Source organism: Rhinoraja longicauda, chromosome 3, assembly GCF_053455715.1.
Source record: "Rhinoraja longicauda isolate Sanriku21f chromosome 3, sRhiLon1.1, whole genome shotgun sequence".
In the NCBI taxonomy this organism is placed as follows: domain Eukaryota; kingdom Metazoa; phylum Chordata; class Chondrichthyes; order Rajiformes; family Arhynchobatidae; genus Rhinoraja; species Rhinoraja longicauda.
In genome coordinates this window covers 68,876,584-68,892,657 of record NC_135955.1, presented here as the reverse complement: position 1 = coordinate 68,892,657, position 16,074 = coordinate 68,876,584, and the positions used below count along the sequence as shown (strand labels likewise).

Sequence of the window (16,074 nt, the reverse complement as noted above, 5' to 3'; positions counted from 1 at the left end):
GAGAATAGAAATAATAGAAGGAATTTCACAGGATAGTGATATTGTTAGTAATTCAGAGAATAGTAACATTGATCATAATTCACAAGATAACAACATTGTTGGTAATTTACATAATAACACTGTTGGCAGCTTATGGATACGAAAACACTCATTCACATAATAATAACATTGTTAGTAAATCACCCACACTCGTGCCAATAAACTGCACAAATTCCATTACTTAACTCAATTTCTGTGCAGGGAATTGCAGCTGATGGAATTGTTCAAATACCTGATCGGTAAATATGATCAAGTGCATTGTGCTCTGATAGTGCACTTTGACATTTTTATCTCAGTCCTCTGTGAATATTGTATGTGCAATATCCATTCCTTTTGAAGACTGGGGACAGAACACTTTCAGACATCGCCAATGTCACTGTGAAGCCAGCTGCTGACAGCTGGAGAAAAACGTCCCAGGAAAATTCATCCATTGATTTCTTCCAGCAGTGGGATGGTGCTAGTTTAAATTCATTCATCTCTTTTAAGTTTTGTGACTCAGACTGTCAAATGGCCATGAAACTAGATCCCTTCACTTCCTGACCCTGGGTAATGGAGCACCACATACAATGCAGATGGCAAAAACCCATCACACCAATCTCAAAGTTCCCTCTGGACACCCTGTAGCTACAATGTGCTTTGATTGATTGAATTGATTGAAAGATACAGCATAGAAACAGACCTTTTTGCCCACCGAGCCCTCACTAATCATTGCTCACCCATCCCACTAGTATATGTAGACGCAAGGAATCCTGACCTGAAACATCACCTATCCATGTCCTCCAGACCTGCTGCCTGACCCACTGAGTTACTCTAGCATTTTATCTCTTTTTTCCCCATACCAGTTATATGCTAACACACTTTTGCATCCTCTCCCTAAACACTAGGTGCAATTTTGTCTCTATTGCTTCCCACTAGTTGAATATTATCACACTTTCGTATCCTCTCCCTACACACCAGATACAATTTACAGAGGACAATTAAAACACAAACTTGCCCATCTTTGGGATCTAGGAGGAAACCGGAGCACCAGGAGGATACACGCACGGTCAAAGGGAGAATATTACAAATTCCACACAGACAGCACCGGAGGTCAGGATTGAACCTGGGTCTCTGGCATTGTGAGGCAGCAGCTCTACCGGTTATGCAACTGTACCAATGGCAAAGAGCAGTGTTTTTCTTTGGAACTGTACATGTCGGTACTGTTTGCTGGCATCTCTGAAAAGTTAAAAACTAGATATTCACATTTTTAGAACTGTTATTTTTACAAAGGGTGACAACAGTGGCACAGCTGGAGGAGATGGTGCCTCAGACTCAGGTTCGATCCTGACCTCAGGTGCTGTCTGTGTGGAGTGGCACGTTTTCCCTGTGCCTGTGTGGGTTTCCTCCGGGTGGTCTGGTTTCTTCCCACATCCCAAAGATGTGTGGGTTTGTAGATTAATTGGCCACTGTAAATTGCCTCTACAGAGGCAAAAAGTGGGATAACAAAGAACTAGTGTGAACGGGTGATTGAATGTCGGTGTGGACTTGGTGGGCCGAAGGGACTGTTTCAATGCTGTGTCTTTAAATCAAATTACCAAAGCTTATAAAATAAAAAGTATTAATTAAATAAGGCAGTCAGGCCTTTGAACAGCTCAATCAGCTTGTAGGATGCACTGGCATCTTTTTCTCTACAAAAAAAGCACTGGGTAGAACTTAGGCTCGGATTGCACTTCCATCAAATCCATCAGCACAGGTTATTGAGGCTTCATAACAAACATGAGCCCTGTTTCGCAAAACCCAAGAGATCTGTTTCAGCAGCCCCCAGCTGGTGTAGACTGGTGTTGTGAACCAGCACTGGATAGATTTAGTTAAGATTTAGATTAGTTAAGGACATCACCCCTGGCTCTAACATGCCTCCAAACATCACCTCCCCAACCAATTATGGCTCCAATCCCCATCAGCCACATCTCCACTTCAACTCCTTTCTGCTCCAACCTGACTCCAAATCTCTATCCCTCCCATAAGCAAATGCCACTCGCCAATCACTCAAAATCTCAAACACCCTTCCCCTCATCAAGACTGAAGCTCTTTGATCAAATCTCCTCATCCCTGGCCCCTTTCACCTACTCTTGTGCTGTCCAGATCAATGAGCAATTTGTTTTTCATCACTGGCTTCACATGCACCTGTTAGGGGAAGGCCTTTGTGCTCATGGAACAAGCAAAGCCTAACCTTTGGCCTCAAGTGAACAGGACAATACAAAAAGCTTAATATATGCCCATTATGCACTGCCTATTGCCCTAAAGAATTCCTGGATGAATTTATTTTCTTTGAATAATCTGTGATGAATACGGTAAGAAAGTAACAACACAGCAAACAACAAAACCACATAAAAAAACAACTAGGAGACACAGCACAGCACCCAGAAAGCAACAGGCAGCACAAGCAGGTATGGGACACACATGCCATTTTCACAAGCTAATGAATCAAGCAACAGTGAACTGAATGCCAGAAACAAATACTTTGCAGTGGTCAAGTTCCATAAAGTTTACATGGGTTTGGTATTTTTGTCACGTGCTATAATGCAACGTAATCTATTGCATGGGTCACAAGGTGCCAGCTAGTTTGATCAAGTGGCAAATGTCTAAACCAGAATTGTATTGAATTGTATTGTATTGTATTTGTGAGATAATTTATAATTTTCAGAAAATTGCTTAAAAATGAAATTTAGATTAATATATTTATTCTGCCCAAATAATTCTTAAATATGCTCCTTAAATATCAAATCAAATTCGCTGTGACAGATTGCCGGTCAATTAGTTATATTGAAAGAAGTGCAGCTGCTTTAATAATGATGGTCTTTATGTCCACCTTATGTTAACTTTAGAATGTGACCACTTTCTGATTTTTAACAGATAGAATCAAATCTTGTTTTTGCAAAAACGCAATAAATGCAGTTTCAATTGAACTGCAGCTAAGATTCTTTAAACCTAAATTAACACAGAATGGTTCTACCTTTTCTCCCGAATGACCTTCGCAGTGAGGCTGCAATCAATTAACAAAAAGTCAGGAATAATTTTTCAGTGTCATTCCCACTGTGCTTTAATGTTGAAAACACATTAGCGGAGTAATTCATTGTCAGATGAATATTATCTCAGAGACAACACCACACAAAACTAGATTACATTCCTAAAAGATTCAAAATCAGGTTAGTTAATTACATTTTCAGATGGGAGGAAATTGAACAAAATGGAACCACAGACATTTAAAGGTGCACTTCACTTATCAAGCTTTTTCTTGTCAATAAATGTGAAATACTATCCTGTAATGTCCATTTAATGTGCAAACTGGTTGCTAGAACAAATGTTTGAATGTCACCGATATAACATACACAAAGCACAGAACAAACTATATTTCAAGTATGAATCATGGAAGTATATTCAACCACTAAAATATTCAGAAGTAGTTTGCATTTTGATAGAATAACAATTAATATAAATAACACAAAATTTAGATTTAGTCTTTACCCTATTGTGAGAATTTTGGAAACTCCACAGCATTCTTTCATGCAATTTCTACCTTCCATTATTTAACCCCGTAATGCAAGTTAGGATCATGTTCCCTATTTTCTTGTCCCCACCCAAAAGCTTATTCTTAATACATGAACCTGGACATTGAATGCTGGGTGGCTGTTTGATAGATGACTACATTACCAGTCATTCATTGCATCATATATATATTTTCCACCAGAATCATAAGATAATGGTCAGTAGTGGGAGGTTTGGATTATTAATCTTCACCCGAGTTAGATCCACTGAATAGATTCTGATCACAGTTACCAACACTGTTTAAAAGCAGCTGATTTAGTCCATTCTACAGGCAGGTATGAAACTATTGTGGGTGGAGTATTCACCAGGTCAACTGTTGAGCAGATATGGAAACAGCATCTTTAAACAACTCACTGAAGACCTTGTTACATTCTAAGTGTCTATGGAAAACCAAAACCACCAAACAAGCAACTTTAAAAGATTTGAGAAAAGGACACAATCCTTTTAACATTGTGCTTGTATTTCTGCACCAAGAAGTGTCATTTTCTACCAATATCAGTCACCTCTGTCTTATTGGCAGATCTCATCTCATCAGAGGTTGATAGAAGTACATAAAATTATGAGAGGCATAGATAGGGTAAACAGTCAGAACCTGTTTCCCAGGGTGGAAATGTCCAACACATTTCCACCCGGGGGGGGAGTTTTTTTTACACAGAGAGCGGTGAGGGCCTGAAATGCATTGCCAGGGATGGTGGTGGAGGCAGACACTATAGTGACATTTAAAAGGAGTTCAGGTAGGCAGATGGAAGTGCAGGGAATATAGATCATATGCAGGCAGATGAGATTAGTTTAACGGCATCATGTTCAGCACAAATATTGTGGGGGGTTCCTGTGCTGCACTGACCTATGTTCAATGCCTCTCCTTTGTCTATCCAGCTTTTCCATCTTTCCTCAAGCAGCATTGTTAAAACACATGGGATCATTTACACCTATTTCTGCTGTCAAATGGCAGCCAGGATGACCATGGTCATGGCTCTGGCTGATTCCAGGCTGCAGCTAAAGATATTTGTGGCATCTGGTAATTTGCCATGCCATTGTTCTGTAAGGAAAATTATTGACATGGTCTATTCACAGACAGCTAACTATATTTAATTCTCATTTGCCGGAGTCCACAAGTAAGAGCGAGTTTGCAGCTTTGCTAGAATAGCTGAGCACTGCCTAAACTGTTTGGGTGATGTGGCTTCCTGGGTTGAATTACTGGCAGTGTGTGCAGGCTGAGACGTGGATATGATGCTTGCAACAATGCCAAGTGTGTGAGGGTGTGGTGAAGCTTACACTTCAGTGCAGATGGAAAGGGACTGTTGGAAAGATAACTCGTAAAGGGGAGTGAGCTGCAGACAACAGTTATGCCTTAAGCATCCCTGGCCCAGAACACCAGGAAACACTGCTGACACCTTGCCTCTTCAACAGTACATGGAAATGCTTCTTTAAAATTTATCTCATAAACACATCTAAGGACAGTTCAAACGGCAGTTTTTTAAAAAATCTAGCTCATAAGCAAATCTAAGGGCAGTTAAAAAACAGGTTAAAGAATTAATTAACAAAGCAGAAAATTAAATGTAATGTCAGAGATAAATGGTTCCTCACAGAAGGTAAACAGGATCTGTCCCCTGCAGTTTTACATTAAGACGATATTTGTAAATAGACATCTGCATTGACCAACTTACAGTAAAATATTACATGGAAAAAGAGTTATAATTTTCTGAACATTGATACCTTCGGTGTTTGAAAACATTTAATGTTTTTTAAGGACAATTTTATCTTCTTTGAAAGGCTTCAATAAAATTTCATATACAGTACCATTCATTTTGTACATATTCATTGCTCTACAGCATTGCTATAAATAATTTTAGATTACATGGGGCTTTAAGTTATGGCTGTGATAATTGTATACCAGCTGCTTGTTCTTTCTTTGGAAAGAGGCACTGATGTACATCACACATTGGGCTTTGAAGGTTTTTACATTTTCGATTATTGCTTTGTCAGTTTGAATTATCCTATAATGAGCTAACATGACAAAATGGAAACTATTTATAATTAGCTACAATAGTTTCTGGACGTGTGGCAGAAGTGAAAACAACCAATATTCTTCTTCCAGATCTTCCCTCAGACAATTGCTGGAACATGCATCGGATCTTGTAAAGTCTGAACTGTACTTGGACTTGATGCCCCACCTAAACTACAATTATATAATGTTTGGGCTGACACACGGACGGCACTGTGATGCAGCAGCAGAGTTGCTGCCTTACGGTGCCAGAGACGCAGATTCGATCCTGACTACAGGGTGCTGCCTGGATGGAGTTTGTATGTTCTCCCCGTGACCACATGGGTTTTCTCTGGGTGCTCCGGTTTCCTCCTACATTCCAAAGACATGCAGATTTGTAGGTCAACTGGCTTCTGCAAATTGTCCCTAGTGCGTAGCATAGAACTTAGTGTACAGGTGATCACTGGTCGGCTGTATCTCTAAACTAAACTCAACTCAACTAAATAATGTTACTTGCCTAATATATTTAAAGCTCATGTAAACACATCTGAACAAATCTGGTAGCAGCAAACACTTCCGAGTGTGTACAATTAACCATTCTGGAGAAGAGATGCCAATCTCTCTCAAACAGCTGCTGCATTGCAGTATCAAAGATCAACAAGTAACATTATCACTGCTAGAGGCTCAGAGTACATCAAGGTAGTTATATCTGTCTATTTCTTATCCATCTGCTCTCCCAGGGTGGAATGATAAAATCCACAATAAAACAATTACAGAGGGAGTAAACATTCTCCACTTCTTAGAACTACTTACGATTTCACAACACAAAAGTAGCAGGCATAGCCTAGAAGTGTAGGTGATGTTGCCATGGTTAAAGTATGGGACGACTAAACCAGAGTGGTGGACTGACAATCCAGCGACCAGACATCCTATCCCACCACAGAAACCAATTTTATAATGTAAAGTTTTACCCAAATTTTACATTATAAATCAAAATTGATTTTTCAATGTTAAATGTGGGTAGAAACGCCAACTTGTTTTCATCATGAAAGTACCAGTGTCATCTTAAAAAGCGATCTGATTCACAAATGCCCTTTAGGTGAGGCAATCATTCTTACCTGTCTTGCTTTCCTGTGACTCCTGACAATATGGCTGACTCTTAAGCTCCCTCTGAAGTGGCCAAGTAGGCTAATAGTTTTTCTATTAGCATAACAATCAACAGTGAAGGACTGTATCTGGATGGATCAACTGGTATTGACCTAGACCTTCCTAAATCATCCTCACAAACCTCCAGGCACTGATGTCCAAAGTGGAAGATCTGACCCAGAGATGATTGAAGCTACAGCTTGACACATGTATTCTCACAGTCATTACCTTACAGATAACAGGCCAGACACCTCAGCACAATCTCTGCAAACATCTTGTCTCACTGCAGGACACGTCTATCAGAGGAGAATGCACAATGGTATACAGACAAGAATGAGAAACATCTGGAATCTTCAACTTCAACAATAATCTGGCTCACCTGTCACCCCTGACTCCATGAAGTCTCATGGCATCGTCAGCCCTGGGCAAGGAAACCTCCTGAATACTGTTTCCTGACCTCCCTCAGCTGATGGATCAATGCTCCTCCGTAATGAACAACACTTGGAAGAAGCGCTGAATGTGGCCAGGGCACAGAATATATTCTGGGTGGGGACTTCAATGTCAGCATCCTCACTAATCTACCTGTGGCAGATGCCTCCATAAAAAAAAAGCGCTGATAGAAGTGATCATACAGTCTTTGTGGAGATAAAGTGCTGTTTTCATGCTGAGTATTTCTCTCTCTGAAAAACTTCAAACCTGCTAAATGTGACAGGCTCCGAACATATCGAGCAGTTCAAAACTGGACACCCATGATACTGTGGATCAGCAGCATCAACACAAATGTGTGCCATCATGATGTGTAACCTGATAACGTGGCACGTCCCTCATTTCACCATTACTGTCACGCCAGGGAGTCAACTGTGGTTAAATGAAGAATGCAGGAGTATTTAATGGGGCAGCACTGGGCCTACATAAACATTAAGCAGCGCCAGTTTAATGAAGCTGCAATACATGATTCCGTGCATGTTAGACAGTAACGGTAGTATGCAGCAACAAGAGCTAAACAAACTCACAGCCTGCAGATCAGGTTAAAGCTCTGCAGTTCTTCACGCCTCGCCCTGAATGGTGGTGGAAATTCAACCACAACCAGAAAGAGGTAGTTCCAAGCACATCCCCATTCTCAACAAAGGCAGGATCCAGCATGTGAGCCCAAATAAAAAGGTGTGACGTTCACAACCATGTTCAGACAGAAGTGTCGAATAGATGTCTTTTTTTGTTGTTGTTTTTTGTCTATTGTCATCGTTTAATGTACGTTTTGTTCTATTTTTAACTCTGTTTATGTGGGGGGTGGTGGGGGAAACATTTTTTTTCTAATCTCCTCCTCAACGGAGATGCGACCTTTACCGTGTCGTATCTCCGTTCGCGCTATGGCCTAACATTGTGGAGTCGGCGGCCTCCAGCTGGGATCGACCTTGAAGACTCCGGTCGCAGGGCCTGGACTTACCATCTCGGAGGCTTCGGCCGTGGGCCCTGCAGACCGCAACATCGGGAGCTCGCAGGTCCCTGGCTGGCGACCGGCTTTCAGGAGCTCCAGCCGTAGCAGCTTCGACCGCCCCGGAGCGCGAGGTACGTTCGACCCGCTCGCAGGCCCCTCATCGCCCTGCGTGGCCTGGCCGCGGCACTTTCCATCGCCCGGTGGGGGCTCAGGACCTTCATCGGCCTGCTCGGCTCGGCTCGGCCCTCGGACTTTCCATCACCCGGTGGGGGCTTCAAAAGTTGGGAGACTCGATCGCCTCGTGGCGCCACGGGAGAAGAATGAGGAGGAGATAATGACTTTTCTTTGCCTTCCATCACAGTGAGGGTGTGCCTGGAGCAATCACTGTGATGGCTGTTTGTGTTAAAATTGTATCTGTGTGTCCTGTGCTTTTTGTTGTCTACTGCCGGACCCTGACGTGAGAGGACGCTGGCGCTGTTTATTCGCCGCTTCTCCGTCAGGATAGTTTGTCTGTTTGTTTTTATGTTATGACTGTTTTTGTAAAGCGCTTTGAGCACCTGGTAAAGCGCTATATAAAATAAATGCTTATTATATTATTATGATTCTTATTAATGTCAGCCTGTTCCCTTTGGCGGAAGGTATGAAAACTACAGGTCATGGGTAAATAAATTAATTAAGAATGACATAAGGAAAACCTTTTAAACACTGCGTGGGGTTGGAATCTGGATTACCCTGTCCACCAAGTTGTGGCTTTCAAGAGGAATTAGACAAATATTTGGTGAATTTTCAAGGCTGCAGAAAAAGAGTTTGGAGGTGAAACTAGAGATTTGCTCCAGTAGGGAGCCAATGCAGATACTATGGGATAAATGGCCTTCTTCTCTGCTGCAACTAATCTGTAATTCAATGATTAATTCCAAGAAATATAGGGGCTTTCAACATCAGGACAATATTCACCAAAAAATATATTCACCTAATTTTTCAATGTGTGATTTTGCTACATTCAAATTGATTGCCACGTGGAAATTGCTAGATATGCACATTGTTAGCTGGACTTTAAATGTAATTGATTTTGAAATTATTCACTAGAACTGCAGTTATAACTGTGTATATCCTCATCCATGAAAGATGCAAATGGCAAACTGTAATCAGTTGTCAACAATGTTTTCATTTGCATTTTCGTTGGGTTTTGCCTAAGGCAAAATATGAAATATGAATGGTCGGCGTGGACTGGTAGGGCCGGACAGGCCTGTTTCCATGCTGTAGTTGTTATATGTTATATGTTATATGAAAGAATGGGGTATTTCCAATTTCTCAACAAAATCAGCATTCACTTCAATGAGATTAATAGCAAGGATTTATTCAGCAGCACTACGCATGGCAGCCTGGGGCCATATATGACAAGGAAATGGCTATGTATAACAAGGCAGGCACAATATGTATCATAGTTCCAACAGACCATGCCGTATGACACATAACCAAATGAAATGTGAAGTCCAGTGAACATGATGAAAATGAAATTATTCCTGTTGTTTTCATTAAGAAGTCTCTATCTAGCAACCTTCCACAAAGTTAATTTGACCAACCCAATTGCAAGTTCATGTGAACCTATAAAAAAAATCTAACTGATATCAATTGGTACTGTTTTCGAAATCTCATTCAATGGTTGGTGTAAATTATGTAAAATAACACACTTTTGCAGTGTGGGTCTTTGGAAGCTGGGTCAGAAGTTGACTGCTTATACAAAGTAAAGGGAACTTTTTCCTTTAAACTTTACTGAGAGTACTCAGTTCTGAAACTTAATCTCCAAAAATGATTAGAGTACAATGCATAATTAAGTAAAACATGATCTCTGTGCACAGTATTCATGAATATTTTTCATTATCTCATGCAAGAAATGTTTAACTGCATTCACGCCTGCTCAGCAAATTCTGAGGACAATTAGGAATTAATCATTTGGTACTAAAATCAAGCTTCCATTCCTAAAGAGCAAAAGTGAAGTAGATCAATGTTTGAAACGGTTAGATAGCTCCATGGCCTTTACTCATTGAGATCACATTTACACTTTGTGATTTTTAAACCGAATCAGATTGGCGTGGTGAAACATTAATTCACGTTGTTTTCTTTCCCCATTCATGGAATTTGATTGACTTAATACAAAGCGATATTTGAGGTTCAACACAAATTGGGAGCTGCCTTCTTAAAGCAGTGCAGTCCTGCAGTGAACGTACTCCCAGGGTGATTTTAGGGAGGGGGGGGGGTTCCAGGATGAAGGGAACTTCCAAGTCAGAATGGGAGGACTTGATGAGATTTGCTGGTGATGGTATTCCCATGAACTGGCTGCCCTTCTCCTTCAGGTAGTGCAGAGTGCAGGTTGAGAAATGCCGCTGAGGTACCTTTGATGAGTTGCTGCATTGTATCTTGTAGACAGTACACTCTGAAGCTATAGACAGCTGGTAATGAAGAGTGTAAATGTTTAGGACAGAAGATTAGCTGTTAATTAAACAAGCTGTTTTTTCCTGGGTGATGTTGAGCTTCTTGAATTGGTGTTGGAATTGCACTTGTTCAAGCCATTAGAGACTATTCCATCGCAGTATTGGTTTGGATCTTATAAATGGAGTTAAAAGATGGATTACTAGAACCACAATACCCATCCACTGACTGGCTCTTGTGGACCTGGTAGCGTGGAAATTATGTCGCTGCCTGTGTTTTATTTCTTGCTAGCTGTGGCTCTCCATAATGGTAATGGTGAGGGGATTTGGTAATGGTAAGGGAAGGTAAACAGACTTCCTCTTTAGACTTTATATTACTATAGAATTAAGGCACGGAAACAGGCCCTTTGGCCCACCGAGTCGGTGCTAACCAACGATCACTCTGTACATTAACACTACCCTGCACATTATGGACAATATTACAATTGTACCGAACCCAATTAACCTACAAACCTGTACGTCTTTGGAGTGTGGGAGGAAATGGAGCACCAGGAGAAAACCCATGCAGCCACAGGGAGAATGTACAAACTCTGTACCAACAGTGCCCATAGACAGAATCGAACCCGGGTCTCTAGCACTGTAAGGCAGCAACTCTACCACTGCGCCACTGCGCTGCCCAAAGTTTAAGATCTATTAAGATCTTGAGTGGAGCATTTGTTTTTTGCCACTTATCAGCCTGTGCTGCAGGCTGCCCAAGTCTTGCTGTGTGAGGATATGGATTACTTCAGTTCCTAGGGTCTTACAAATGGAATTGAATATTTTGCCATCCACGAGTAAACCACCCACTTTGCACCTTCTGTAAGGAAGATCATTGATTAAACAATGGAGAATATTTGGGCCTAAGACACCACCAGAAGTGTTTCTGCGACAATTTCTTGGGGATGAGATGATCAGCATTGAACAGCCCACCAATATCTTCCATTATGATAGGAAAAACTTCAGCCAATGCAGTGTTCCCCATTAATTCCATTGGCTTCAGTTTTGGATTCATGATTCCATCCCCATGTCAAATATTGCCCTGATATCAAACCCCGGAATTCAGATTTTTTCCATGTTCAGACATGGGTTGCAAAGAAGTCTGGCATTAAATAGATCTGCGAAGAATCAAATACTTCATTGCCTTGATGAAGATTGAAGGTAGATTAGCGATGCATTTGACTGGATTTGGTTAATATAAAATCCCTAGATATTGTTCCAATTAAGTTCTCTAAGCCTTAATTGTGGATGCAGCCCAGACTATCATACAAACCAACTTCCCTTCCATGGACTCCATTTATACCTTATGTGCTGCCTTGGCAAGGCCAGCAGCATATTCAAGGATGAGTCGCACCATGGCCACTTCCTCTTCTCCCCTCTCCCATTGGGCAAAAGGTATACAGGTGGGAAAATGCACAGCTCCAGATCCAGGGACACTTTTTCTCCAGCTGTTATCAGGAAACTGAACCATCCTACCACAACTAGAGAGCAGTCCTGAACTGCCATCCACCTCATTGGAGACCCTCGTACTATCTTTGATTCGACTTTACTGGATTTAACTTGCGCTTTTCACGTTATTCCCTTTATCATGTATTGGTACACAGTAAATGATTCGATTGTAATTATGTATTGCATCTCCGCTGACTGGTTAGCATGCAACAAAAGCTTTTCACTGTACCTGGGTACACTTAGCAATAAACATAACTAAACTAAAGAACGCTGCACTCTCTGGAGATAAATAGTATGACAAGACTGTTATTGGGGCTTCTGTATTACGTGATCAGCTACTTTTTAATATAGGAATTATTAAATAAAGTATTGAAGATTGGACAGGACTGCAGGCCGCTGAGATGGATCAGTCACTTCACCACCACTGGATAAAGATAGCTGCAAACATGGACGGTCCAACATTATCCGACCACCAGTAACAACTTTCCATCCATACCCCGTTCCGCCTTCCGCAGAATCCTTAGTTCACTAATCCCTTCCCACCCAAATTACCCTTCCCCAGGTATTTTCCCCTGCAACCACAGGAGATTTAACACCAGTTCCTATACCACCTCCCTCACCTCAATCCACGGACCCCAGCAGTCTTTTTCGGTGAGACAGATTTCGCAACACTTCTATCCTTGTCTAACATTTTTTTTCTCTCTTCATCTCTGGTCTTTATCCAACCATCAGTCAATCGAAAAAACTTTCACCTGTATCATCTTTCCCTCAGTGACCTCTACCCCCACCTCTCTTCCAGATTTCCCGCCTAGCCCCCTCCACAATCAGTTTGAACAGCCTCAACCAAAACGTTGCCTGTCCATGTTCTCCAGATAAGCCGCCTGACCCGCTGCATTACGCCAACACTTTGTGTCTTTTTTTTGGATGCTAACACTAATTTTGCTTTTGTCTTTATTAATAAGCTTCATCTGCATTTAGACTGGAATGTTCTTGTAAACCTCCTTCTCCTGTTACATGTTTAGTTATCAACTGCTATCAACAACTGGATAAGGAAAGATTAGAGAACTTTGACTTTATCCCTAGGTACTGAGATGACTTGGCTCCGTCTGAGCAAGCATGCATGTTGTAACTTTACCCGCTTGTTCCTTATTTGTAGGTATTTCTCTTCTTGCGCCCTACATGATATTGAACGCTCCTCAATGAAGCAGGATTGGCTTGATGGTAGCAGCTAGATGAGAGATGTGCCAGGGTATGAAATTCCAGATTACAGTAGAAAGCAATTCTATTGTTTCAAATGTCCCATGGAATATCAGGGATGTCCAGTTTAGAGCTTCCAAATTTGTTCTAAATCTACTCCATTTAGCAACTGGTGTACTCAAACAACTGCACCTCAGTGTGAGAATGCAACTCCATCTCCATAAGGTTTGTGCAATGGCCACCCCCACCGGAATCCTGTTTGAGAGGTAAACTGATGAGAACGAGGGCAAAGAGATTTTCTCTCATGATCTTGCATCTCCTGCTACGAGTCTCAGCATAGCAGCTTTGTCCATCAGCACAGATATAGCAGTCAGTAATAGTGCCACTGAGCCACTCGTGCTAATGGGCATTTAGATCTACTGACCAATATTTTTCTAATGCTCTTGTGGTATTGAACATGAAGGGATGATGATAAGTGGTAATTAGAAAGATGTTTCCTTGTCCATGATCCCATTGATCCATAATCAATATCGAGGACTTTGAGTCATCACATCTGGCTCTACCAGGTATAATTGTGTGAGGATGATTCTAACAGGCAATTGCTTGACCAGACTGTGGAAAGACACTTATTATCTATGTTCTCTTGGGTGGCACGGTGGCGCAGCAGGGGAGTTGCTGGCTCACAGCACCAGAGACCCACGTTCAACACTGACTGCGGGTGCTGTCTGTACGGAGTTTGTACTTTCTCCCCATGGATTTTCTCTGGGTACTCCGGTTTCCTCCCACACTCCAATGACTTACAGGTTTGTAAGTTAATTGGCTTTGGTAAAAATTGTAAGTTGTCCCTAGCGCGTAGGATAATGTTAGTGTTTGGCGGGGACTCAGTGGGCCATGGGACGTGTTTCTGTGCTGTAACTCTGAAACCTAAACAGAAGTCCTCAGACGTTTGTGAGGAGCACCTTGCAGGACGGACTGGGCACACTGTACACACTGTGGGGCTGGCTCTGTTAAGTATGTTGATGCTGTGCAATTAGGTTTGATTTTAGCAGTTTTGGTGCCATCGGGATGACTCAGTGGTTAGGAAAGCAGATTTTATTCCCTGAAAATACATTAGTGAACTAAATAGATGGCATGCAAACCTGGCAGCTCCATAGTTACCATTATTGGATACTGCATTTAAAAATATATTATTGGACTACTAGTTTAAGATTCTAGATTACAAATCTTTTTACCAAAACCATTACCAATGATATTCACAAAATTTTGGAGTAACTCAGCGGGTCAAGCAGCATCTCTGTGGAAAATGGATAGGTAACATTTCGAGTGAAGACCATTGGGTCCTGACCCGAAATGTAATTTATCCATTTTCTCTGGAGATGCTGCCTGACTCGCTGAGTTACTCCAGCATTTTGGGTCTATCTTTGGTGCAAACCAGCATCTGCAGTTCCTTTATATTACCATTACCAGTGTGTTTGATATAGTAATCCTAGACTACTTTACCGGGAAATGCAAGGTTGGTTGGTTCATTCTCTGTCCAGACACTGCTGGTCTGCACTTAGATATTCATGACTCTTACATACCCGCACCTCCCTCAGTGACCTCGAAATGTCAACATAATAGAGATGTCAGTTAAAGATAATAATTAAACAATTTTCTTACATGGTTAAAATGTTTTCAAGGTGCCTAATAAGCCCATCTACTGCCTGTCCGTGGGTGCGGGGGGAAGAGAGTGGAACTTTTGTTGCCTTCCATCACAGTGAGGGGGTGTTTGGAGTCACTGTGATGGATGTTTGTGTTGGGGTCGTGTGTCCTGTGTTCTTTTCTTTTTTTGCTGTGTTTTGTGACTGCTGAAATTTCGTTCGGTATTTATACCGAATGACAATAAAGTTCTGTTCTGTTCTATGTTGAGGAAGGAACTGCAGATGTTGGTTTAGACCGAAGATAGACACAAAAAGGTGGAGAAGGGTCTGAAGAAGAGTCTCGAGCCAAAATGTCACCAGAGTTGCTGTCTGACCTGTGGAGTTACTCCAGCTTTTTGGGTCTATCTGCAGCTTTGCTGAAATTTGTATGAAGACAATGGTGAAAGATCACCTCGTGCCATGCCCACGGTTGACAAAAGGGTCATGTGTGATGTTGTGGTGGCAAGTAGCAAAAGGTTAACAGGTTTCGCTATCCCATTTAATTTTGAGATAGTTTACTATAATATTCATGCATTTATTTGACAGTTTAACAGGAGTTGTGATGTTAAGTTGTGATGTACTGATCACATTGACCAAAGTCTTAATGTGCTTTTACACCGTGCCAATTTCAATGCCTTATTCAATTCATTAACTTATCACATCTTCTCTTCTTAAAACTGTCACATAATTAAATGAATATTTTAAAATTAAAATGGACAGTTAAAACTGTTAAACTTTTGCCACTCACCACCATTTCCTTTTAAGAATGTGAATCTGTTAATGAACTAAATACTTTATGTAATTCGGACTTCGGAAGTAACCTTCAGAGCAGCATTGTTTCGATTCACAAATGATTACACTGTCTTACTGATCTCAAGGTAATTGCAATTTGCACCTTACATCACAGGAGATATGCTGTAGGTTGGGAAATAGAAGCTGAGGCAGAGAACACTGCTGTTATCACAGGTATGTGCAGAGTCCAAGTCTCAGATAGGCATTTTCCAAGACATATTCTGAGTGCTTGATATGATAAACTTCTTCAATAAAAATGTCAAAGAAAGCTGTGATTAAGTTTGTAAAAAAATGTGCCAAACC

General features: G+C 41.3%; 1 protein-coding gene across 3 annotated transcripts in view; it reads right to left on the bottom strand.

The window, feature by feature from the left end:
- The window catches only part of trim36 (tripartite motif containing 36), a 98,284-nt gene that overhangs the window by 76,207 nt on the left and 6,003 nt on the right, over nt 1-16,074 (bottom strand). Inside the window, exon 3 of one of the 3 annotated variants that reach the window (XM_078396327.1) lies at nt 3,032-3,061. The exons of the other annotated variants lie outside the window; for them this stretch is intronic. Within the exon in view, the coding sequence (XP_078252453.1) occupies nt 3,032-3,061 (30 nt within the window). The remainder of the gene's footprint in view (nt 1-3,031; nt 3,062-16,074) is intronic. 3 annotated transcript variants of the gene reach the window in all.